General features: G+C 56.5%; 1 protein-coding gene across 1 annotated transcript in view; it reads left to right on the plus strand.

Moving 5' to 3' along the window:
- TPO (thyroid peroxidase) overlaps window positions 1-18,939 on the plus strand; it is a 34,387-nt gene extending 15,448 nt beyond the window's left edge. The window contains exons 7-16 of the mRNA XM_070459140.1: window positions 1,047-1,553; window positions 2,573-2,828; window positions 3,345-3,515; window positions 4,265-4,502; window positions 4,988-5,196; window positions 5,653-5,823; window positions 13,324-13,455; window positions 14,044-14,143; window positions 17,859-17,967; window positions 18,743-18,939. Of these exons, the coding sequence (XP_070315241.1) occupies window positions 1,047-1,553; window positions 2,573-2,828; window positions 3,345-3,515; window positions 4,265-4,502; window positions 4,988-5,196; window positions 5,653-5,823; window positions 13,324-13,455; window positions 14,044-14,143; window positions 17,859-17,967; window positions 18,743-18,781 (1,932 nt within the window). The 3' untranslated portion in view covers window positions 18,782-18,939. The remainder of the gene's footprint in view (window positions 1-1,046; window positions 1,554-2,572; window positions 2,829-3,344; window positions 3,516-4,264; window positions 4,503-4,987; window positions 5,197-5,652; window positions 5,824-13,323; window positions 13,456-14,043; window positions 14,144-17,858; window positions 17,968-18,742) is intronic.
- The last annotated feature ends 5,849 nt before the right edge of the window (window positions 18,940-24,788 follow it).

Genomic DNA, 24,788 nt, shown 5'->3' on the forward strand with positions numbered 1-24,788 from the left:
GAGGATCCCCTGGAGAAGGAAATGGCAACCCACTCCAGTATTCCTGCCTGGAGAATCCCATGGACAGAGGGGCCTGGCGGGTTACGGTCCATGGGGCCGCAAAGAGTCAGACACGACTGAGCGTGCACACACACCTTCCATGCATCTCTTGTGTCCTACTGCGTGCATGATGCGAGCACGGTGTGAGCCGCTTACTAATAAACCTTACACACGGCTCCACGTCATCAAATGGACAGAAAGTGGGCTGTTAAATGACCCTCATTACCCAACTGTGTTCAGATTACAGCTTATTTAACCAGTTCGCTTATTGGTGAGCATTGGGGTAGGTTGCTTCCCGCTTTGTGGCTACTGTCAGCTGTCACACGCAGCCAAGCAGAGAACAGCCCTGCCCGGAACCCTCCGCACACCTGCCTTCCTAACAGACCCCTGGGATTCAACTGCTAGCTTTCAGGCAGGAGCCTAGGAACTTCCGACAGAGCTAGCAGAATCGCTCTCTGTTAATATTCTTCTGGTTTCCCCCCTGCCTGCAAGGAAGGAGATGTACAGGTAGGGTTTTTACTGTACTTCTCTTACAGTAACTTCTAAGAAAGAATCTCCGAGGCTGGCAAGGGACATTTCTCCCCTTGAGCAAAGAATGCGTGGGCTGGGAGTACTCACTCACATTTACTCCATAAACCTTAGCTCAGCAGCGATTCCCCACTAGGAGCCCTGAGCTAGGAAGGTCTGGAGAGACGCGGGCCCCACCCAGGAGGAGCTTCCTGGTTGGGGGAGAGGCAAGGAGAGCCAGCAGATGGGGCGCTCCCCAAGCCTCACACCCACACTGCTGGAATCCTCAGGGGTGTCCCCCCAGGCGGGGCAAAACCAGAGGAAAGTTTGGGGCAGCGGGCGTCTGCGCAGCTGCGAGTCAGTCAGATCCCCCTGACCTGGGGGAGGGCTGCGCGCAGGCTGGCACAGAAAGGCCGATGCCGTCGGGTCTGGGCAGCCCGAGCGCCTAGCGCCTCTGGGGAGGGACCCGGGACGCGCTAACCCTACTCCCGCTCTCCCAGCTCCCAGCGAACGCTGCGGGCCCCGTCTGTCTGCCCTTTTACCGCTCCACGGCCGCCTGCGGCACCGGGACCCAAGGCGCCTTGTTCGGCAACCTGTCTTCCGCCAACCCGCGCCAGCAGATGAACGGGCTGACCTCGTTCCTGGACGCGTCCACCGTGTACGGCAGCTCCGCGGCCTCGGAGCTGCGGCTGCGGAACTGGACCAGCGCCGAGGGGCTGCTGCGCGTCAATGCGCGCTACCAGGACGCGGGACGCGCCTTCCTGCCCTTCGCGCCGCCGTCCGCGCCCCGCGCTTGCGCGCCCCAGCCCGGCGCCCCCAGAACCCGCGCACCTTGCTTCCTGGCCGGCGACGGCCGCGCCAGCGAGGTCCCCGCCCTGGCAGCCCTGCACACGCTGTGGCTGCGGGAGCACAACCGCCTGGCCGCGGCGCTCAAGGCCCTCAACGCGCACTGGAGCGCGGACACCGCCTACCAGGAGGCGCGCAAGGTGGTGGGTGCGCTGCACCAGGTGCGCGGGGGCCTTGTGAGCGTCGCGCCTGGGTGCGCGCGGGGCTGCATGGGCCCCGGGGCGAGATTTATACCCCCCCCCCAATTCTGAAACACTAAGGCCCTGGTGGCCCCGTGTAAGCCCCGCATCCCTTGGAAGGACGGTTATCCCTCTGGCGGTGATCGTTCCGCAGGAGACCACGGCCGCCGCAGCTGCAGTAATGCACGGCCCACCGGTGCTCCCCAGATGCCAAGACCATTCTAAGTGCCCCGGGGGTTTTAACTCATTTAATCCTCGTGGAAACCCTTTGAGAGGGATTCCCCAGTTACTGTGATTTATTTTGGAGACAATGGAGAAAATAAAAAGGGAAAGCAATCTGAATGAGATTCACAAATTAGCAAAAAGATGATTATGATATTTTAAACCTCAAATCAGAAGATATTGAATGGAGTGTCAAGTTGGCCATTCTCAGTTGAGTGACGTTGGAAAAATTACTTGCACCCAACAGACACCATCACTGAGTCCACAGGTCTCACGGGGCTGATGGAGGGCCTTGTTTTAAGTCGGTGGTGTCCACTCCCCAGTCTCTGATGTGGGCGCTCCTGCAGCAGACCCTGGACAGCAGCCCTCTAACCCCTCCGTGACCCTGTAGATCCTGTGTTACAAAGGAGGAAGGCGGGTCTTGTCGAGGTCCACATGGCGACCTCGAGATGCAATGGGCCTGCTCCTTGTCCACCTTTGGTCCACGGAAGCCCGGGCACCGAGGGGTCAGAGCAGAGGCCGCTGAGCCCTGCTGGGCCAGGCCTGCTCAGAGGGCGTCTGGGACTGTCTCTGACCCAACTCCACAAAGGCCGAGAACTCGGAAATTTATTTGGAACAGACAGAGTTCCTGTCTCCTCCTCCCCTGCCAGGTGGCATGACCCCCGAAGACAACTCGGGTGCGGCGGCCCCCAGGCTTGTGCAGGAAGAAGCCCCTCCCCGTGGCCCAGGCTGGGACCCCGTGTCGGGCCGGGCTCCCACCAGCTCTCCTTTGCCCGCAGATCATCACGCTGCGCGATTACACCCCCAGAATCCTGGGCCCCGAGGCCTTTGGGCGGCATGTGGGCCCCTACAGGGGCTACGACCCCAGCGTGGACCCCACCGTCTCCAACGTGTTCTCCACGGCCGCCTTCCGCTTCGGCCACGCCACCATCCACCCGCTGGTGCGGCGGCTGGACGCCGGCTTCCAGGAGAGCCCGGGGCCCCGCCTGCTGCTGAGGGACGCCTTCTTCCGGCCCTGGCGGCTCCTCGAGGAAGGTGGGCACTCCTGGCCCACCCTCGAGAAGAGGGGCCGGGTGGCATCCTGCCTGCTGGCTAGACGCCCTGGAGAGAAGCAGCACAGCCAAAGTGCTTTTTAAATGGCAAACCCTGTCCTTCAGACTCTCTCCGGTGTTCCGGGTTTCCAGAACTCCCAGGCAGGGCCCTGGGCGCCTTCAGCTGTCTGGGCTTCCTTCACTGGTCTGCACTTTAGACTCAGCGAGCGCTCCCTTCTGCTGTAATGTTTCTGTGGCCCAGAAACGAACACAACCGCCCTGCCCAAGCCGCCAACTGGTCCCTTCCGACGCACATCGTGGTCAGACTGTAGGGGTTCGGAAGGGGGACTCCATCATAAGGCAGCACCCCAAGGGCTGGGAGACTTGGGGATCCCTGGTGGGGGGTGGTTCCTGAGCTCATGAGAGATGTTTGTTCCGAAGCAGCCGACTTTGCCATCGAGGCCTGTTCTGTTTCCCAGGACTCAGCTGAGGGCGCACCTTTCTTCTCTGCTACCTCCAGGTGGCGTGGACCCCGTCATGCGGGGCCTGCTGGCAAGACCAGCCAAGCTGCAGGTGCAGGACCAGCTGCTGAACGAGGAGCTGACAGAAAGGCTGTTCGTGCTCTCAGACGCAGGGACCCTGGACCTGGCGTCCATCAACCTGCAGCGGGGCAGGGACCACGGGCTGCCAGGTGGGCCTCCATGCGCAGCGAGCCGAACCTGTGGCTTTGCCCACATCCAAGAAGCGGCTTGTAAGGCACGTTAGTCATGAGACTGAAGGCCGTTCAGCTTTTCTCTGACACTGGAGCAGCCGATGTCCTGAGCCGCTGCTCGGGGAAGGGGCCCAGGGGTCCAGGGGGAGCGAGCTGGGGAAGCGAGGCCGTTTCCCGGACACACAGCAGCACGTCGGGCCCCAGGATGCAGTGTCCACCTCCCCCCGACCCTCTCTGACCCTCCTCGGGGCCAGTGGGCACTACCCCAGTGCCTCCAGGCTGTCGTCGGTCCAGTCTCTTGGTCGCTGGGGAGAGTAAAGACCCTCTCGTCGGGCCTAGACTCTGTGATAAAGACACAACAGCGCTGAGTGCCCGGGGAGGGAGACAGGAGTCTACCAGGCGTCCCTGACAGAGAGCAGGGATGCCCGCTGCCCAGAGTGCATGTCCCAGGGCCCGTCCCAGCCGCGGCACTGGGCTGAGGTGGAGCCCTCCTGGAGGAACCGCCCAGGTCAGCAGCGAGCAGCAGGGTAGGACTCCCCACTGCTCTGTGGACAGGCTCCGGGAGACCCTGCCGCCCCCAGGGCTGGAACCGTCCGGTGCAAGGTTTGCTGGGCGGGAGGCCTAGAGGCGCTGCTGTGGCCAGGATCCTGCAGCCACAGCCGCAGCTAGCGGGCGGGCGGGGGCCGTCCAGACCCCGGGGACAGGCGGCCTTGGCCCTCTCCCCGCAGGGTACAACGAGTGGCGGCAGTTCTGCGGCTTGTCCAGGCTGGAGACCCGGGCTGACGTGGGCGCAGCCACCGCCAACGGGAGCGTGGCAGACAGAATCCTGGACCTGTACGGGCACCCCGACAACATGGACGTGTGGCTGGGAGGCCTGGCGGAGAGCTTCCTTCCGGGGGCGCGGACCGGTCCGCTGTTTGCCTGCCTCGTGGGAAAGCAGATGAAGGCCCTGAGGGATGGTGACCGGTAGGGGCCCCGACCAGCTCCCTCTGAGGGGCCAGGGTGGGCGGTGCAGAGGGCTCCCCTCGCAGGAAGGGGTTTCACACTACGGAGAGAGGGGAGCGCTCTGGTCCTCAGGTCTGGCTCCGGCTCTGATGGCAATGCGTTGTCTGGCGACGAAGGGAGCCTATCTCCAGTACTGGGATTGCCCTGTGATCCGTCCATCGGGCTGGGCCTCTGCTGAGGCTGCAGGCCCTCCTGAGGCTGCAGGCCCTCCTGAGGCTGGAGCCTCTGCTGAGGCTGCAGGCCCTCCTGAGGCTGGAGGCCCTCCGGCTCATCGTCACCACCTTGTAGGGCCGGCCCTGCCCCCGAGACCCCTGTCGGCCTGGCGCGGTGCCCTGTGGGGGGTCTCAGGCCGCGGCGGGGGCAGTGTGGGCACCGGGGTGGGCAGGCGTGGTCGGAGGGCCCGGCCTGCGCTCTCACAGGAGTGTCCTCACGCGTGTCCCCCGCAGGTTCTGGTGGGAGCACCGCGCGGTGTTCACGGAGGCCCAGCGGCGTGAGCTGGGCCAGCACTCGCTGTCCCGCGTCATCTGCGACAACACCGGCCTCACCCACGTGCCCCGTGACGCCTTCCAGGTGGCGCAGTGGCCCCAGGACTTCGAGTCATGTGACCGCATCCCGGGCATGGACCTGCGCGCCTGGCGGGAGGCCCCCCCTCCAGGTACCGGAACCGGAACCGCGCGCTTCTCTTCAGGGGTCACGGACGGGGTCTCGGAGGGGAGAGGAGGGGAGGCTTGGTCCGGGGGCGCTTCCTGCTCAGCTGCTCCCTGGGGCACAGCCCGTACCTGCCCAGGAGCCACTGCGACCCCCAGGCTCAGGGTGGCCAGATGGCTGAGCCCCGTGCCCGCCATGCGCCATGTGGACTGTGGTCGCACTTGATTAACGGGGTTCCGGGGGGTGGGCGGGAAGCCTGGGCAAGGCTGATACAAGGGGAGGAGTTAGAGGCCTGACGGGGCAGGGGGCAGAGGAGGGCCAGAGCTGGGAGGGCCCGGAGCTGCGTCCTGCCTGGCGGAAGGAGACTGGGGACCTGGTCCTGGGAGGCTGGGGGGTGCAGCCCCGGAGGAGGGACCGGAAGCGGTGCTGCGCTGACTGTGGTCCCCGGCGCCCGGTCGCCCAGACGACGCTTGTGGCTTCCCGGACACAGTGGAGAACGGGGGCTTCCTGCTCTGCGCCGAGTCTGGGCGGCGGGTGCTGGTGTTCTCCTGTCGTCATGGATTCCAGCTCCACGGGCCGGAGCAGATCACCTGCACCCCGCGCGGCTGGGACTCCCAGCCCCCGGTCTGTCAAGGTCAGTGGCTCAACGGGTGTGTCTCTGCAAGACTTGACCACCGAGTCTGCATTTTTCAAATAACTTGTATAATATTACAGTGTAACATAATATACTGTTCATACTGTTCATGGGGTTCTCAAGGCAGGAATACTGAAGTGGTTTGCCATTCCCTTCTCCAGTGGACCATATTTTGTCAGAACTCTCTACCAAGACCTGTCTGTCTCCGGTGGCCCTACATGGCATGGCTCATAGTTTTATTGAGTTAGACAAGGATGTGGTCCATGTGATTAGAATGATTGGTTTTCTGCGATTGTGGTTTTCAGTCTGTTTGCCCTCTGATGGAGAAGGATAGGAGGATTATGGAAGCTTCCTGATGGGATAGACAGGTCGGTAGGTGCCCAGTATGCTCCTGGAGATCAGTGGGGAAATAACTCCAGAAAAAATGAAGAGATGGAGCCAAAGCAAAAACAACACCCAGTTGTGGATGTGACTGGTGATGGAAGCAAGGTTCGATGCTGTAAAGAGCAATATTGCATAGGATTCTGGAATGTTAGGTCCATGAATCAAGGCAAATTGGAAGTGGTTCAATAGGAGATGGCAAGAGTGAACGTCAACATTTTAGGAATCAGCAAATTAAAATGGACTGCAATGGGTGAATTTAACTCAGATGACAATTACATCTACTACTGTGGTCAGGAATCCCTTAGAAGAAGTGGAGTAGCCATCATAGTCAAGGAAAGAGTCTGAAATGCAGTGCTTGGATGCAGTCTCAAAAATGACAGGATGATCTCTGTTTGTTTCCAAGGCAAACCATTCAATATCACGATGATTCAAGTCTATGCCCTGAGCAGTAATGCTGAAGAAGCTCATGTTGAACAGTTCTATGAACCTATAAGACCTTTTAGAACTAACACCCCGAAAAGATGTCCTTTTCATTACAGGGGTCTGGAATGCAAAAGGAGGAAGTTAAGAAACATCTGGAGAAACAGGCAAATTTAGCCTTGGAGTACAGAATGAAGCAGGTCAAATGCTAATAGAGTTTTGGCAAGAGAACACACTGGTTTATAGCAAACACCCTCTTCCAGCAACACAAGGGAAGACTCTACACATGGACATCACCAGATGTTCAACACCAAAATCAGATTGATTATATTCTTTGCAGCCAAAGATGGAGAAGCTCTATACAGTCAGCAAAACATGACCAGGTGCTGACTGTGGCTCAGACCATGAACTCCTTATTGCCAAATTCAGACTTAAATTGAAAAAGGTAGGGAAAACCACTAGACCATTCAGGTATGACCTAAATAAAATCCCTTAGGATTACAAAGTATAAGTGAGAAATAGATTTAAGGGGACTAGATCTAAAAGAGTGCCTGAAGAACTATGGACAGAGGTTTCTGACATTGTACAGGAGACAGGGAGCAAGACCATCCCCAAGAAAAAGAAATGCAAAGAAGCAAAATGGCTGTCTGAGGAGGCCTTACAAGTAGCTGTGAAAAGAAGAGAAATGAAAAGCAAATGAGAAAAGGAAAGATATACCCATTTGAATGCAGAGTTCCAAAGAGTAGCAAGGAGAGATAAGAAAGGCTTCCTTAGAGATCAATGGAAAGAAATAGAGGAAAACAATAGAATGGGAAAGACTAGAGATCTCTTCAAGAAAATTAGAGATATCAAGGGAATATTTCATGCAAATATGGGCTCAATAAAGCATAGAAATGGTATAGACCTAACAGAAGCAGAAGATATTAAGATGAGGTGGCAAGAATACACAGAAGTGTACAAAAAAGATCTTCATGACCCAGATAATCATGATGGTGTGATCACTCACCTAGAGCCAGAATCCCGGCTCCACTCACCGCGTCCTGGAATGTGAAGTCAAGTGGGCCTTAGGAAGCATCACTATGAACAAAGCTAGTGGAGGTGATGGAATTCCAGTTGAACTATTTCAGATCCTAGAAGATGATGCTGTGAAAGTGCTGCATTCAATATGCCAGCAAATTTGGAAACTCAGCAGTGGCCACAGGATTGGAAAAGGTCAGTTTTCATTCCAATCGCTAAGAAAGGAAATGCTAAAGAACGCTCAAACTACCGCACAATTGCACTCATCTCACACGCTAGTAAAGTAATGCTCAAAATTCTCCAAGCCAGGCTTCAACAATACATGAACCATAAACTTCCAGATGTTCAAGCTGGTTTTATAAAAGGCAGAGGAACCAGAGATCAAATTGCCAACATCCACTGGATCATCGAAAAAGCAAGAGAATTCCAGAAAAACATCTATTTCTGCTTTATTGACTACGCCAAGCCTTCAACTGTGTGGATCACAATAAACTGTGGAAAATTCTGAAGGAGATGGGAATACCGGACCACCTGACCTGCCTCTTGAGAAACCTGTATGCAGGTCAGGAAGCAACAGTTAGAACTGGACATGTAACAACAGACTGGTTCCAAATAGGAAAAGGAGTCCGCCAAGGCTGTATATTATCAGCCTGCTTATTTAACTTATATGCAGAGTACATCATGAGAAACGCTGGGCTAGAAGAAGCACAAGCTGGAATCAAGATTGCCGGGAGAAATATCAATAACCTCAGATATGCAGATGAAACCACCCTTATGGCAGAAAGTGAAGAACTAAAGAGCCTCTTGATGAAAGTGAAAGAGTAGAGTGAAAAGGCTGGCTTAAAGCTCAACATTCAGAAAACTAAGATCATGGCATCCAGTCCCATCACTTCACAGCAAATAGATGGGGAAACAGTGGAAACAGTGGCTGACTTTATTTTTCTGGGCTACAAAATCACTGCAGATGGTGACTGCAGCCTTGAAATTAAAAGACGCTTACTCCTTGGAAGAAAAGTTATGAGCAACCTAGACAGCATATTAAAAAGCAGAGACATTACTTTGCCAACAAAGGTCCGTCTAGTCAAGGTTATGGTTTTTCCAGTGGTCATGTATGGATGTGAGAGTTGAACTATAAAGAAAGCTGAGCACTGAAGAATTGATGCTTTTGAACTGTGGTGTTAGAGAAGACTCTTGAGAGTCCCTTGGACTGCAAGATCAAACCAGTCCATCCTAAAGGAGATCAGTCCTGGGTGTTCATTGGAAGGACTGATGTTGAAGCTGAAACTCCAGTACTTTGGCCACCTGATGCGAAAAGCTGACTCATTGGGAAAGACCCTGATGCTGGGAAAGATTGAGGGCAGGAGGAGAAGGGGATGACAGAGAATGAGATGGTTGGATGGCATCACCAACTCAATGGATATGGGTTTGGGTGGGCTCCGGGGGAGTTGGTGATAAACAGAGAGGCCCGGTGTGCTGCGGTTCATGGGATCACAAAGAGTCGGACACGACTGAGCGACTGAACTGACTAGGTTGGTCATAACTTTTCTTCCAAGGAGTAAGCATCTTTTTATTTCATGGTTGCAGTCACCATCTGCAGTGATTTTGTAGCCCAGAAAAATAAAGTCAGCCACTGTTTCCCCATCTATTTGCTGTGAAGTGATGGGACTGGATGCCATGATCTTAGTTTTCTGAATGTTGAGCTTTAAGCCAGCTTTTTCACTCTACTCTTTCACTTTCATCAAGAGGCTTTTTAGTTATTCTTCACTTTCTGCTATAAGGGTGATGTCATCTGCATATCCGAGGTTATTGATATTTCCCCCGGCAATTTTGATTCCAGCCCAGCGTTTCTCATGATGTACTCTGCATATAAGTTAAATAAGCACGGTGACAATATACAGCCTTGACATACTCCTTTTCCTATTTGGAAGCAGTCTGCTTTTTCATGTCCAGTTCTAACTGTTGCTTCCTGACCTGCATACAGGTTTCTCAAGAGGCAGGTCAGGTGGTCCGGTATTCCCATCTCCTTCAGAATTTTCCACAGTTTATTGTGATCCACACAGTCAAAGGCTTTGGCATAGTCAATAAAGCAGAAATAGATATTTTTCTGGAATTCTCTTGCTTTTTTGATGATCTGATGGATGTTGACAATTTGATCTCTGGTTCCTCTGCCTTTCATAAAACCAGCTTGAACATCTGGAAGTTCATGGTTCACGTATTGCTGAAGACTGGCTTGGAGAATTTTAAGCATCTCTTCACTCGTGTGTGAGATGAGTGCAATTGTGCAGTAGTTTTGAGCATTCTTTGGCATTTCCTTAGGGATTGGAATGAAAACTGACCTTTTCCAATCCTGTGGCCACTGCTGAGTTTCCAAATTTGCTGGCATATTGAATGCAGCACTTTCACAGCATCATCTTCTAGGATTTGAAATAGCTCAACTGGAATTCTATCACCACACTAGACAGCATATTAAAAAGCATAGACATTACTAACAAAGATCCGACTAGTCAAGGCTATGGTTTCTCCGGTAGTCATGTGTGGATGTGAGAGTTGGACTATAAGGAAAGCTGAGCAGCAAAGAATTGGTGCTTTTGAACTGTGGTGTTGGAGAAGACTCTTGAGAGTCCCTTGGACTGCAAGGAGATCCAACCAGTCCATCCTAAAGGAGACCAGTCCTGAATTTTCACTGGAAGGACTGATGTTGAAGCTGAAACTCCAGTACTTTGGCCACCTGATTCGAAGAGCTGACTCATTTGGAAAGACTCTGATGCTGGGAAAGATTGAAGGCGGGAGGAGAAGGGGACAACACTCCGGGAGTTGGTGATGGACAGGGAAGCCTGGCGTGGTGCAGTCCATGGGGTCGCAGAGTCGGACAGGACTGAGCTACTGAAGTGAACTGAACTGAACATAATATAAATTATGTAAGATAATTTGTGTGCATGCATGCGTGCTAAGCCACTTCAGTCATGTCTGACCCTTTGTGACCCCATGGACTGTCGCCCACCAGGCTCCTCTGTCCCTGAGGATTCTCCAGGCAGGAATACTGGAGTGGGTTGCCATGGCCTCCAGGGGATCTTCCCAACGCAGGGATCAAACCTTGCGTTTCCTGCCCTGGCAGGAGGGTTCTTTACCACTAGCACCAGCCCATTATAACTTGTATAATATAGCATATAACATTATAATGTAAAATAACTTACATCATATGGTATAGCAGCTACACTTCAACTTAGAACTGAAAGCAAACCCCCAATGCATGCACACATAAGTGTAACTCACGCAGAAGTGCCTCTGGGTATCATTGCCTTCCAGGGACTGTTTGCCTGGATAAAGGATGCCCTCCCAGGGGCCCCTGTCCCTCAGTCATCTTTCTAGAAATGAAGCCCCAGGAGTCACCTCACAATTACTGACAGGGTGAATGACCCGGGAAGGACAGAGGAGGCAGAAGAGGCTGGAACCCCAGGCAGGCTTGTGGGAGGGAGCTCGCAGAGCCAGTCCTGCAATGAAGCAGGTGTTTCCACTGGAAGCATCAACGGAGTCCCCACTGGAGGTCGCCATTTCCCGGTGAGATCTCAGTCTCCTCTCTGCGGGGACCCAGCATTCCTGCTCCTGGAGGAACCCAGAGCCGAGACCCCCCGAGCAGAAGCAGGATCCCTCCCAGACTCCAGGAGAAGTGCCCCCACATCAACCGCTTTAGTAGGACTTTAGAGAAGTGGGAGGTGGACTCAGGCAAGAATCGGGCTGGTTCACAAGAAATGAAAGCAAGATCCAGTTTGCTCAGTTCTACAGTTTCCATCTGGGAAGATGAAAACATCTAGAGATGCAGGGTGGTCCTAGTTGACGGCTTGTGAAGGTACCTAATTCGCCCAGAATGTGCCCTGAAAAACAGGGAAGATGGTAACTGTCGTGTTCTGTACACGTCATCACGATACAAGATTTTCATTCCAATTCTGGGGATTCCAAAGTGTTGTCTCAGAAGGGCGCCGGCCTCTAGACTCTGCCTCGTGGAGGGGGCGCCCAGGAGAGGCAGGGGGCAGCCGCAGGGAAGGTGCAGATGCTCCCTCCAGGTGCGAGAAGGATGACCAGGCAGGGAGATAGTGGCCCCGGGCGACATCCAGGTTCAACCTGGAGCCGAGCCGACGGCACAGGGCGCTGCCTGGAGATCGAGGGTGTGAGAGCATTTCTGCCTCGTCACGCGTCCAGATCTGCCCCGGAGGACGTGGGCGCGGCCGTGGCGGGCGCCCCGCCAGGTGAGGGCTAGGCCATGAGCGCAGCGGACTCGGGGAGGATGGCGAGCGAGGCCTCCCTCCCGGATTCCGTCAGAGCGTGGCTCCCCGGGAGCCCGGCTGGGCTTCATGCGGCGACGCGTGGATGCGTCCGCCGTCTCGGTTGACGGCCCTCCGGCACCCGGCTCTCCGCACGCCCATCCTCACGACCTGCAGGTAAAGCTTCAGGAGCGGAAGTCGTAGCGTCGCTTCCGGTTGGCGCTGGTGCGGAGCGGAAGTGCCCGCCTCGCCTAGGGCCGCGGTCCTCGGGTCCGCGGGGCCAGCACACGTCTGCCCTGGGGCGCAAGCGCCCCGCTCGCACCGGGCGTGGCGTCGTGGGTGTGCCTTCCTCTGTTCCGCTTAAACCTCCCGGCCATTCTGTGCTCCACGCTGGCTGTTTGTTTCGGGTGTCTGTGACCCCACAGCTCTATTCCCAGGGCTCGTGAGGGACAGTGAAGGAGGAAGAAAGCTTCGAACCGGGAGAGCAGAGGAGAGTCCGTGCTTGACTCACCCCCGCCCAGAGTGTGCACCGCCCCGGGGCCCCAGTCACACGGTCTCCCCGGGGAGGTCACACAGCCCCTCCGGGAACCATCGGCCGGAGGGCAGCATCGCCCTTCCACACCCGACGTCCTCACACCTCCCGCCTTTTCCTAACATAAAGGTTTCACATCTCGGGCTGACTGCTCCCCGGAGACGGGTACAGGGTGGCATCGGGCTCACAGCGCTGTCAGCCGGATTCTGAACAGGCTGGCTGCTCCGAGGTCTGAGTTACAGCTCGTCTCAGGGGTCCAGGGTGGGGGTGGGGGCTCGGTCAGCAAAGGCTGACCCCTGCTCACTTACGCTTCCAAACGCAGGGCCCACGGAGAGTGTGGGGCAGTGTGTGTGGTCGTGGAGTGTGCAGGACGCGTTTTCTGTCTGCACGTCCTGCCCTAGCCCGTCTCCTGGAATCGGCCGAATAGAGGGCTAGTTACTTAAGACACCGGAGCCTGGGGAACTGGCATGTCATGGGTTCAGGCAGCAGACCGCAGGGGCTGCACATGCTCCCCATTTTGGGGGCTCAGCTTGCGCCCCCACCCTCAGGCCCGGGGGGCAGGTCTTGGCTCCCACTGCACAGCCAGCATTTCCTCAGCGGTGGGCCCAGTGTGGACCGTGGGGCTGGACGCTGTGGCTTGGGGTGGGCTGACTCGATGGCACCACTGTTTCCCAGGAAGGCCGAGCCTCTGCATCTGAGCAAGGCCCAGTGGCCTGCGTCGTCTGAGCCTCCAGGGCCCTGTCCCAGGGGCCTGCCCCAGGCCAACTGGGGGGTCATGGGCCTGGTGGCCGCCATGGAAGGGGCAGGCCTGGGGTGACATCCCCCTGCTCCGGACGAGAGACAGGCCCGGGGAGGGGGCTGGGTACTGACCTTGCTTCGTGTGTGCAGACGTCAACGAGTGTGAAGACGAAGTGGACCCCCCCTGCCACGCATCCGCGCGCTGCAAGAACACCAAGGGTGGCTTCCAGTGTGAGTGCAGCGACCCCCATGTGCCCGGCGAGGACGGCAGGACCTGTGTGGGTGAGACCACGGCCTCTGTGCCAGCCGGGGGTGTCTGTGTGACACTCAGGGTTACTGCAGGTCATCGTCTGGCCTTGCGTTTCCCCACTACCACGTCCTCTGACACTGGGTGGGTGCAGGGTGCCCACAGATTTGTGCCAGAGACACAGGAGGCCATGAACCCCTGGGGGGGGGGGGCGGTGCAGACCCTGCTGCAGATGCTTAGACAGTTTCAACCCCCCTGAACTGTCTCTGAGGGGGAAGCACGGTGTTTGAGCCCCACGTGCAGAACAGAGAGGATAAGCAGCTTGCTCGGGATCACACCGCCTCACAGCTGCAGGTTTGGAATCTTAACTTGGCTTCCAGCTCCTGCACCAGCTCCTGTTACCAGGGCAAGACATTTCAGTAAAGTTCCCACGAGAGGATCAGAGCTCAGCACAGAGCAGAGCTCAGCTCCAAGAGCAGCAGAGGCGAGCAGGGAATGGACGGCCAGCGGGACAGAGCTTGCTGGGCTCCCAGGGTCGGCGCGCCCAGGGTTGGGGTCGAGTGGGCAGATTGGCCCCAGTCCTTGGCTGGCAGGCTCACTGACCGGCTACGCCCTTGTTCCAGACTCCGGGAGGCTCCCGCGGGCATCTGTGGTCTCCCTGGTGCTGGGCGCCGTGCTCATCTGCGGTCTGGCCGGCCTCACCTGGACGGTGGTTTGCAGGTGGTAAGTCCCCACTTCGCAGTGGCTCCCCACCTTGGGCCCGGCTGTCCTGAAGCTGGTGGAGGTCGCCGGCTGTCTCCACTGGCACCCATCTGTGTCTAGAGCCATTTGCCTTCCTGACTTGCCTTCAGCTCGAAATGATGAGGGTGGAGCAACCCTACACAGCAGAGGGTGTCCACCGTATGGATGGAGACTCGGTGATAGCAGATAGCCGGTCAGATTAAGTGGTTGTGATGAATAACGAAGGTTCTTGATCTTACGAAGGTTTCTCAGAGAAGAGTGGTCTTTCCTGGATAGAACCTTATTCTTCATTCCTCTCCTTTCCTTCTAGAGCAGACTCCGGAGAAACTGGGAAATTGAAAGGTGAACTTTTGTTACAAATGGCCAGGTCTGTGTGTTTCTGGGGGTGAGAGCCAAGTGCGAAGTTCCACCCCTTGGGGGACTGGACCCCAGCCCCACCCCCAGCCCCCACCGCTGCTGTGGCCTCCCAGCTCCTGGCTCTGCTGCTGGGCGTCCAGTATGCACTTAACAGACTGCGTGACAGTCACCATGTGGGCAGACTGGCCCAGGGCCCAGGCCTGCCGCCCTGACGAGCCTCTGATGCCGGCTGACCTTCAGGTCAGCCTGGGGGCCAGCTCTCCACTGCTGGCTGCAGGAGTCCTGCTTCTAAGACTCGGGTGCAGCACCCACCCCATGTCCACACGTCACACTGACCCTCTGCTCCCAGGGGCCTGTGCTGAGTGTCTTGTCTTCCCAAGAGCTCAGCGCCTCCCGCACACCGGTAGATGACTTACACTGACTGCAGACCAGGAGTCTTAGAGGGGGATGGCATCAGGAAATGGCCCCTGTGTTTTCACAATCCCTTGGTCCTGAAAGTTTAGCTATTACCAGTTCTTAAAACCCTTAGATACTGAGAAATCAATTAAGCAATGAAAATGAGAGGCTTAGGCAAGCAGCCCCAATCAGCTGGCTCTGTAGCCAGCTACTAAACACTCCCACTGTGAAGCTGGTGTTACCATAGCTTAGCATTCGGGTGCAGTTTTGCGTTTGTAGACCTTGCAGTCAAACATCAGTCACCTATTATGAAGAATGCTGTGCCTCCAGCCCCCACACTCAGGAAAAATAGCTGTTTTCTTTAAGATCATCAGCGTGGATGAATGAGTACCTCCCTGAGGGAGTCTGGGAGGGAAGCACCTGCCACACTTGACTGCAGACTCTGGAGCCTGGAGAAGTCCCTACAGACGCAACTTTGGTTTGCGAAGTATCTCTTACCTGAGCCACCTGTCAGCCCGTGGGGGGGGGGGGGACTGCTGGCAGAGAGGGGAGGGGCAGGAGTTCTTCATGGGGACCACGTGGGCCTCTGCACGCGGGCCCTGGATACTCTGCGTCCTCAGAGCCTTGATGGGAGGAGCCTAACCCACAGCTCCCCCTCCCCCGGCTCCTCTGAGCCCCTGGGCATCTGCAGGCTGCGGCCCTGATGATTCCAGCCCCGCAGAAGGGAGGGGGCTGATGGGCCAGAGAGAGAGACAGAGACGAGACAGAGAGACAGAGAGAGACAACGGAGAGAGACAGAAAGATGGAGAGACAGACAGAGACAGAGACAGACACCGCTTAGGGCACCTCTCGGGTGCTCTGGGGGCCTTGACCTTCCTTCTGTGTTGATTCTCTCCTCCTCCCCATTTATCCCTCCCCTACTATTTTGGATCTAAGCATGTACATTTTGGGGTAATGACTATTAACATAATTATTTCAACCAGAAATACACCAGCATTGACATGTTTCCACTGAAAGACTGATCAACAGTTAACTCTGTTCTGCCCGATGTCCGAATCCCTGAGTGGGAAGAGAGAACCTCCAAGACAATGCAATTTACAAAAAGGGAAGTTTTATTACTGGCTCGAGTCAGGGCTTTCTGCTGCAACCAACACAGTGGCGCAAGGTCAGAAAGCCCTGAACAAAGGCTGTTATCCAAATTTATAAGGTATGCATAAGAGGTTAGTAGCTGGCTTAAGCGGATTGGTTACATGTTTGCAAAGCAATTTTATTGGTACAAACTTTCGCGGGCTTTTCAGCTCTTCCTTTGTTTCTTACTGGGAGCATATTGGCTGGCTTCAGGTTACCTGATGGGGGTAGGGAATCTTATCATTTCGGGGGAAGCAAAAACTTAGGTCCAGGCTGCCTGTCATGGTATTAACCCTGGCAGCCTCACAAACTCCATCAAACCAACTGTCCAATCAGCTTTCTTCATGCAATGAAAACACACTACCATTTACGTTATCTCATTGAAGTTATGTTCACCAAGATAAATATTTTTCGGTGCAACTTGTGCACGAAAAGCTTGATTTGTGATCGGTTGTCTGGGCCCATCCATCTTGCTGATCAGTCTCCAGTCCTGAGAGCGTCTCTGCCGAGTTACTCCTGCGGTCTGAACTTCTCAGGTCAACCCTTTTGGGGTAAATTTCATCCATATTGCGTTTACCAGTCAGTCATCAGTCCATCAGCGGGAAAGGTGAGGCTTCCACCTCAGTTCCTCCAATGTGCTCTCGTTTCATCGTTTGTCCCGAGTTTCCCACCCTGAGTCTCAGGGCCTGAGGTTTAAGTCCTCAGAATCTCTTTGTTTAGGACAACCCTAATCCTGTGCCTTAGGCAGCTGGCAGCTGCATTTTGTGCTATTTCTACTGGAATGCTATTGTAACTGGGGAAAGAAGGGTTAATTTGCATGCTTCCCACTTACCCTCTAGAAGCTGGGATGGGGCCCCAGGCGGGGCAGCCTCTCCTGGGTCCAAGGGCTAACCTTCCATCCTCACACCTCGGGTCAGCGCACCTGCTTCCCCGTCCCGCCTCCTTACAGGGAGGTGACCTGCTGGGAGGCTGGCCTTGCCTGCTCTGCCAGCCAGAGCCCAGAGCTGGCCTAAAGGGCACGTTCCTCACTGTCGCTGTAACAGCAGCTGCAGACAGTATACAGAGTGTGGTTTTGTTACTCAGTTTTTTGCTGTTTATCAGTTTCTCTTTGAGAAAAGTATAGAGCTGTGTTCTTGTGTTAAGGGGCTGAGTAGAGGCAGTTTCAGCCCAGTTTTCCTGCCCTGCCATCCAGCGAGGGGACCCAGACTCAGGCGTCCTGCCCTGCCATCCAGGGAGGCTGGTGTCCCACGTGGCCCCTGGCCCGGCAGAGCCCATGACGCCGGGTTCTGTGGGTCCCGTCTCAGTTCCCCTGCTCCTTTCCTCCTTCCCATTCACAGGGCCCCAGGACCCCCTACCTGGGACCCAGCCCCTTCAGCACCCCGCCCTCCCCCCACATCCTCCCCCGGGGTCGCTCAGAAGGCTGATGGCCCACCCTGAGTCAGGCGTCCTCACACCTTTGGACGTGTTTCTGAAAGTCCCCACTGGCTCAGCGTGAGCTTGTGTCTGAGAAGCGGTCCAGTCGGCCCCACTTCCACGCTGCCGTGACGTCTGCCGTCCTTCTGCTCTTCACTTGGGGGTGATGCTGGGTTCCCTGAGGCAGAGCCTCTTCAGACACTCCAGTGGGGCCCAGGCATCTGCCTCCAGCTGCGCCCCACGGAGTTTCCAGTTTTGTTTTCTAAACCAAGATGTTGGCTTGAATCTAAAGCACGTCTCTGTGTTTGAGGAGTGAGCAGGTGCCGTTGGGAGTGGCCCTTGGAGGCTTCCCGGCGCTGGCCCCTCTAGGTGATGACCGCTGAGAGGGCACGTTTATCCACAGGACGCTCGCTGACCCCAAGTCCTCACTGCCACCCGTGGAGGGAGAGGGAGAAGGACCCCGAGACGTGAGCGCTCCGCCGCGGGACGCTTCCACGGGGCTTGCAGAGCAGGTGGGTTCACAGCGGGCCTTCCTGAGGTTTGCAACCTCATGGGTGTCTGTCAAGACCCAGGGAGTCAGTGGAGGCACTGGGGCTGCAGGCCATCAGCCTGGCCCCTCCTGAGTTTCTGTCTGACGCCAGCTCCACCCCCCAGGGCACCTTCCCTCTGCCCGGTTCCTTCTACGAACTGCATTCATGGGAGATGCTAATTTGTCAAAGTGTTAACCTACTTTTTAAAAAAGTAGAGGCACATTGGAATCAGTGACCTGGAGGGAAAGGGCCGGAAATGCCTTTCGTTTGTGCGAAAGGCTACCATCCCAGGGTCCCTTCAGGCTTCAGCATCCAGTCTCAAGTACCGGCTGACGCTGCCTGCGGAGGAGCCAGAAGCTGGAAGAAAGCGTCAACTTTTACAGTGCGCTTCTTAAAAAAGGAAAGTTATAATCAGTGTGAAAAAATCAGCCGAAACTAGCTTTTCACTATTTTTACCTTATAAACATGAATGACCCCAGTGGGGTTATATTTTAAAAGTCATTACTATTCCCCGGGGCCTGCTTGGAATTCAGGGCTAGGTGGTGTTCAGAGCTAAAACAATCACGTCCTTGGAGGCGGAGTGGAATCAGCCTTGGCACCTGCCTGCAAGCCTGGAACCAAGAATACCGCCCCCTCCCCCGAGCGAGGAGGGGCCAGGCGGCCAGCGACCAGGTCTTTGTAGGCGCTTCGCCAGCCTCCAATGGGGCGGCACGTGGCTTCCCGTTGGTCTGAAGCTCCCCAGGGCTTGTCTCCCTAGGGCCCGGCCTGTGGATCCCAAGTCTTCCTCTGCAAGTAGGAGCCCCCGTGTGGGGCGTGTGCGCTGCTCACCGGCCAGTCAGACAGCGCTCACATCAGCCTGGACACCTGGGGCGCAGTGAGCAGACCCTCGCACGCTGCCCACTGCCTGATTAGGACACGCTCACCGGGCCCGGGTGAATAAATGCCACCACTGTACAGTCGTCTGGCTCCTTTTGTAAGCACACACGGACGGGTCCCTCCTGGAGGGGGTGCCATGAGAATGTATTTACATATTATGCATATTTATGTTTTGTAAACACACTGGACGGGTCCCTCCTGGAGGGGGGCGGGACAAGAGAAGGTATTTACATATCATACATATTTATGTTTTGTAAGCACACCGGATGGGTCCCTCCTGGGGCGGGGGCATAAGAAGGTATTTACAATTTTCCATATTTATGAACCTTCTCCTCCACCCAGAGGAATGGAAGATTGTGTCCCCGCCCCCACATCGGCTTCACTGTCTCTCTCTCCTATTCTGCTCCCTCTTCCACGACCCCGTGCCTCCACCTGGGTTTCCTCCCAGCCCTGCCTCTCCTCCGCTGACTCTCTGGACGCACTGCAAGCCCAGGGCCCCGTCATCCGTCACTGCGGGCGCCTGGACCCGCACCCCTCCTCCCTTGTGTCCTCCCCACGGCTGAGGCTGGGAGAGGGTCAGCGGGTCGTCCAGTCATCTGGGAACCTGCCGACGGACTTTGGAGTCCAGGCCCCACTTCCCAGCCCCCTCCCCACAGCTCCAGGGATCTCTGCCCCTCCCTGTCCCTCGCTCAGTTCGATCATCTTCCAAGGGACCCAGTGGGCTCGTGGGGAGTTCCCCCCCCCGCCGCCGCCCTGCTGAGTCCTTGCTTCCCCACGACACAGGGAGCCTCCTCCTGGTTAGACCTGGGCTCAGAGAGCTGCCTGTGGCCTGCACCTGTCGGGCTCTGAGAGCACGGGAAGGTGGGGACAGACAGGATCCTGCAGCTCAGCTCTGTGCCAGCAAGGAGGGAGCCGGCGGGAACGTGAAGGCCTGCTCTGCATGTTAAGGTGCTGCGCTGAGAAGCAGGTGTTACTCTTTGTAACCTGAAAATGCCGCTTCTCGTAGGTCCTGCGTCAGCCTGTCCCGTGATCTTAAGTTCTTACTGTTGATATAAGACCCGTAATGACAACGATTAGGCCACCACAGGAGACCCCCCACCACCACCCTCCGTTCGTGCCTGGGGAGAGGAAGCTGGTCCCTGGGGGGAGCCTAGATTGTACCCTGGAGGGGAAGCAGTGACACAGCAGACCCGCGCGTCCCTGCGCAGCTGCGGGGGGTAAGGAGTGGCCGCTCCGGAGGACTCCTGCCGAGGAGGCGGAGGGACAGACGGGCGGGCGGTGGGCAGCCCTGATGCGTGGCCTCGGGGCCCCCAGCAGGCGCCGCCCCCCGGCACCACCAGTCCACTGGGACCTCAGCCTCCGGGACCTCGTTCTGCTTGTCTGTGTGCGTCAAGCCCCCTGTGCTGGACCTGGGCCCCCCGAGCCTTGTGAACGAAGGACTGGAAGACAGCACCCCCTCCAGCACACGTCCGGCCCCCAGGGCTCCCTGAGCGCCAAGCTGCCCGCTCTGTGGGTGGACGGCACCACCTGCTGGGGGACGGGGGCAGCTCTGGCGCGGCTCTCTGCTGGGCTAGCCCAGGCTTCCACTGAGAGGACTGCCTCTTTGGGGTCAGTTCAGCTGCCCAGTCGTGTCCGACTCTTTGCAACCCCATGGACCGCAGCACGCCAGGCCTCCCTGTCCATCACCAACTCCTGGAGTCCATCCAAACTCACGTCCATTGAGTCGGGGATGCCATCCAACCATCTCATCCTCTGTCGTCCCCTTCTCCTCCCGCCTTCAATCTTTCCCAGCATCAGGGTCTTTTCCAATTTGTGCCTCAAACACAGGCAGCCTCTGCCTCTACCTGCTTCCTCGCCTGGGAGTCCAGCGTCACCACTGCCCCTGTCGCCTGTCACCCCGAGGGGTTGGGTCCCATTGGGGTCACAGCACAGTGGGCCGGCAAGTCAAGAGGTGAGGTGATGGGGAAGGAATAGCAGCTTTACTTAGAAGCCAGCAGACAGAGGAAGGTGGACCGGCATCCTGAAGAACCATCTGAACTTGGGGTGGAATTCAGGCTCGTCTGTACAAGGGAAGGGGAAGTGGAGGTTTCAGGATTGGGTGTGAATGTGCGGGGCAGGTTCTTAGAGCCCCAGCCTTAAAGGATGCACAGCATGCCCGTGTCCTTCTGCTTTTCCTGCGGGCTGGTCCAAGGTCCCACAAGCCCTTGTGTTGTTAGCACTTCACACTTACCTCTGCTTATTCACAAGGCTTCTAGCCTGAAAGCGAACTTGTCCACAATGAGTTTCAGCCATGAAATGTGTCCCTGGACACAGTGGCGTTTCTCTAACATTTGGCTCTTGAAGAGCAGGGCTCAAGTGACAGGAGACAGGCCCAGAGAATGGGGTGGGGTATCAGTGTGTGTCAGCGCCCTTCTGCTCTGCTCCAACCCCCCTCCATCCCGCCCAGGCCTCTAGGAACCCCACAGGCACGCGCCCACCATGAGGGCCACCCTGCCAGGACCAAGGTGCCCCAACTTTGGGACAAAACACACTTCCCGTGGAGGGAGTGTTCTCAGAGAAATTCCTGTGGGAGTCAGAGAATTTCGCTGCAAACATTCTCAGAATTGTTTTTAATCAGTGATGAACTTCCGGAGGCACCTTACCTGATGATCTGAAGACAAAATGAAATACTGAAATACTCGAGAGTGTCCCTTTCTGCACTAAGCCTTCCTACCCCTGGCCTCCCCCGCAGGTGAAGGGGGATCTGTGTCCAGGGACCCTCTGCAGTGAGATACACTCGGCTTGGTTGGTACTGAGCTCATGAGATGAAAAAGAAAAAAACAGTTAATATACAGCAGAATATTACCCTGCTTATTTAACTTATATGCAGAGTACATCATGAGAAACGCTGGGCTGGAAGAAGCACAAGCTAGAATCAAGATTGCCGGGGGAAATATCAATAACCTCGGATATGCAGATGACATCACCCTTATAGCAGAAAGTGAAGAAGAACTTAAAAGCCTCTTGATGAAAGTGAAAGAGGAGAGTGAAAAAGCTGGCTTAAAGCTCAACATTCGGAAAACTAAGATCATGGCATCCGGTCCCATCACTTCACAACAAATAGATGGGGAAACAGTGGAAACAGTGGCTGACTTTATTTTTCTGGGCTACAAAATCACTGCAGATGGTGACTGCAGCCTTGAAATTAAAAGACGCTTACTCCTTGGAAGGAAAGTTATGAGCAACCTAGACAGCATATTAAAAAGCAGAGACATTACTTTGCCAACAAAGGTCCATCTAGTCAAAGCTATAGTTTTTCCAGTGGTCATGTATGCATGTGAGAGTTGAACTATAAAGAAAGCTGAGCACTGAAGAATTGATGCTTTTGAACTGTGGTGTTGGAGAAGACTCTTGAGAGTCCCTTGGATTGCAAGGAGATCCAACCAGTCCATCCTAAAGGAGATCAGTCCTGGGTGTTCATTGGAAGGACCGATGTTGAAGCTGAAACTCCAGTACTTTGGCCACCTGATGCGAAGAGCTGACTCATTGGGAAAGACCCTGATGCTGGGAAAGATTGAAGGCAGGAGGAGAAGGGAATAACAGAGGATGAGATGGTTGGATGGCATCACCGACTCACTGGACATGGGTTTGGGTGAACTCTGGGAGTTGGTGATGGACAGGGAGGCCTGGTGTGCTGCGGTTCATGGGGTCGCAAAGAGTCAGACACCACTGAGCGACTGAACTGAACTGAACACAGCAGAATCGAGACTGGGTGGAAACTTGCCTCAAAATACACAAGAATGAAAGTGGGGACTCCCCGGGGCTCCCCCCGGGGATGGCGCCCCCCACCCCCGAGTCCACCCACGCACCTCGCGGCCCACAGGCCCCATCCCCTGCAGCGCCGTCTTCAGAGCCTGCGTCCTGGGTCGAGTGGACGCGGCAGTGCCCCAGACTCGGCTCCAGAGGGGTGTGTCCGCGCTGCTTTGGGGAGATGGAGGCCCCATCCTGCGCGGGGAGGGAAAGCGTCCTCAGAGGCGGGGCCGCGGGGCCCAGAAAACCGCAGGGCTACGCACGTTGCAGTCCAGGTTCGGGCGACTTCGGTTACGACTTCTGTTAGAGTTTTGCATTTACTACTTTCATTGCAAAAGAAATGGGTAGGAATGGGAAGACCCAGAGGGATCCGGTGGAGAGGGAGACGGGAGGGGGGAACAGGATGGGGAACACATGTAAATCCATGGCTAATTCATGTCAATGTATGACAAAACCCACTACAATATTGTAAAGTAATTAGCCTCCAACTAATAAAATAAATGGAAAAAAAAAAAAAGAAATGGGTAGCACTTTAAGCTACCCATTTCCCTGGTCACTCAGGTGGTAAAGAATCCACCTGCAATGCAGGAGACCTTGGTTTGATTCCTGGGTCAGCAAGTTGCCCTGGAGAAGGGCAACTCTGTCCCAGCTCCCCCTCAAGGCTGGGCCTCTGGCCCCACGGCTGTGGGGCGGGAGAGAGGGTGGCCGCTCATCCCCCAAACCCGGCAGAGACTCGGCGGTGGGGCGCGGTGGAGGGGCGCCACAGGATGTGGTCGGCGCAGGCTTGACTGCATCGGCCAGCGGCACCCCTGTCAGCCCACAGACCCCCAGGCTGGCCTCCTGGGGAACCAGAGACGATCCCTCAACCCTGGCCCTGCTGCTGCTGTGGAAACCTCAGCTGGGAAACCTATTTTCTTAGCGGGCGGAGGCACTCCTGGAGATGTTTTCCGCAGACGTAAGGAAGCGGGTTCCAGCTTCCGGAACTTGTTTTGGGGCCAGGCCACGACACTTTGATCCGGAGCGCAGCCGGCCCGCCCTGTGGGCGCCTGCAGACCGCGATGTGGAACCGCGTGGGCTGCGGCCTCTCCAGGGCTCCTATTCGCTGAGGCCTCTCCCGGCCTGGCCCCGGGGTGCGCTGCGTCAGGACCCAGCCCCACGCGTCGGAGGTGAGCGAGCAGGGTGCGCTAAAGGCCACCAGAGGAACGGCGAGCGTGCCCTCCCGGGGCGAGCGGGCAACCCCACGGGGCACGGCCCCCGGGTGCCGCTGTGTCCTCTGGCCACTTCCCCCTGGGCCCTCGGGGGACTGCCCTCGGGCGGCACCCAGAGGGTCTCCCCGTCGGCCCTGTGCTCGGGGGGCCTGCCCTCCCGGCCCACGTCCGGGGCCCGGCCTACCTGACCGTCTGCCATCTGCACTCCCGAGGCGGACGGCAGTCTGCGGCTGCTCGGGGCAGCTCGTCGTCAGGGGGGACATGGTACTGTTCGTAAGAAATGCTTCCTTCAGAAGCTTCCACTGCCAGGGCCGACCACAGAAATTCAGAGGAAGGGGAGGAGGCTGAGGCCTTGACAATCTATGCCAGAAAACGAAGGTTTGGGGGGAAATAGAAGGGTGGGGTGTTGAGCTTGGCAGCGGCTCACGTCTTTGCCAGAGAGGAGAGACGATTTGTGCAGAGTTTCACCACGCACGCCAGCTGGAATCCGTCTCTGCAGGTTCATAAATGACTTTCCTCTCATATTACAGACCCGTCCGGGAGCTGAAAGGGTCACTTACATTTGCAGTTTTGTGTTACTGAACTTTATGAGGAAAATTACCCTGTCCGGTGGACTCAGAGTCTCAGAGCCACTCCCCCAGCGAGCGGGAGCCTGGGGTCCCCGGATCGCCCTCCAGGGTCCACACCAGCCCTCTCCCGGGCCCCAGTCCTCATCAGTGGGGCTAGGCTGACCTCCTGCAAGTCCTGCCTGCGGTCAGCAGCCCAGCCACTTCAGCAGCTACTTCTGTCCAGCTGAGCACAGGCTCAGTACAGACAGACAGACCTGATCTGCCGGTGCCCAAGGGAACCAGGAGCCCCGGGTCAGCCAGGTGTGCAGAGAGGCCCCGGCCAGCGAAGCTTGGGGGTGTCACAGGAAGTGAAGTTGAGGGG

The sequence above is a fragment of the Odocoileus virginianus genome, chromosome 31, assembly GCF_023699985.2.
Source record: "Odocoileus virginianus isolate 20LAN1187 ecotype Illinois chromosome 31, Ovbor_1.2, whole genome shotgun sequence".
NCBI lineage: Eukaryota > Metazoa > Chordata > Mammalia > Artiodactyla > Cervidae > Odocoileus > Odocoileus virginianus.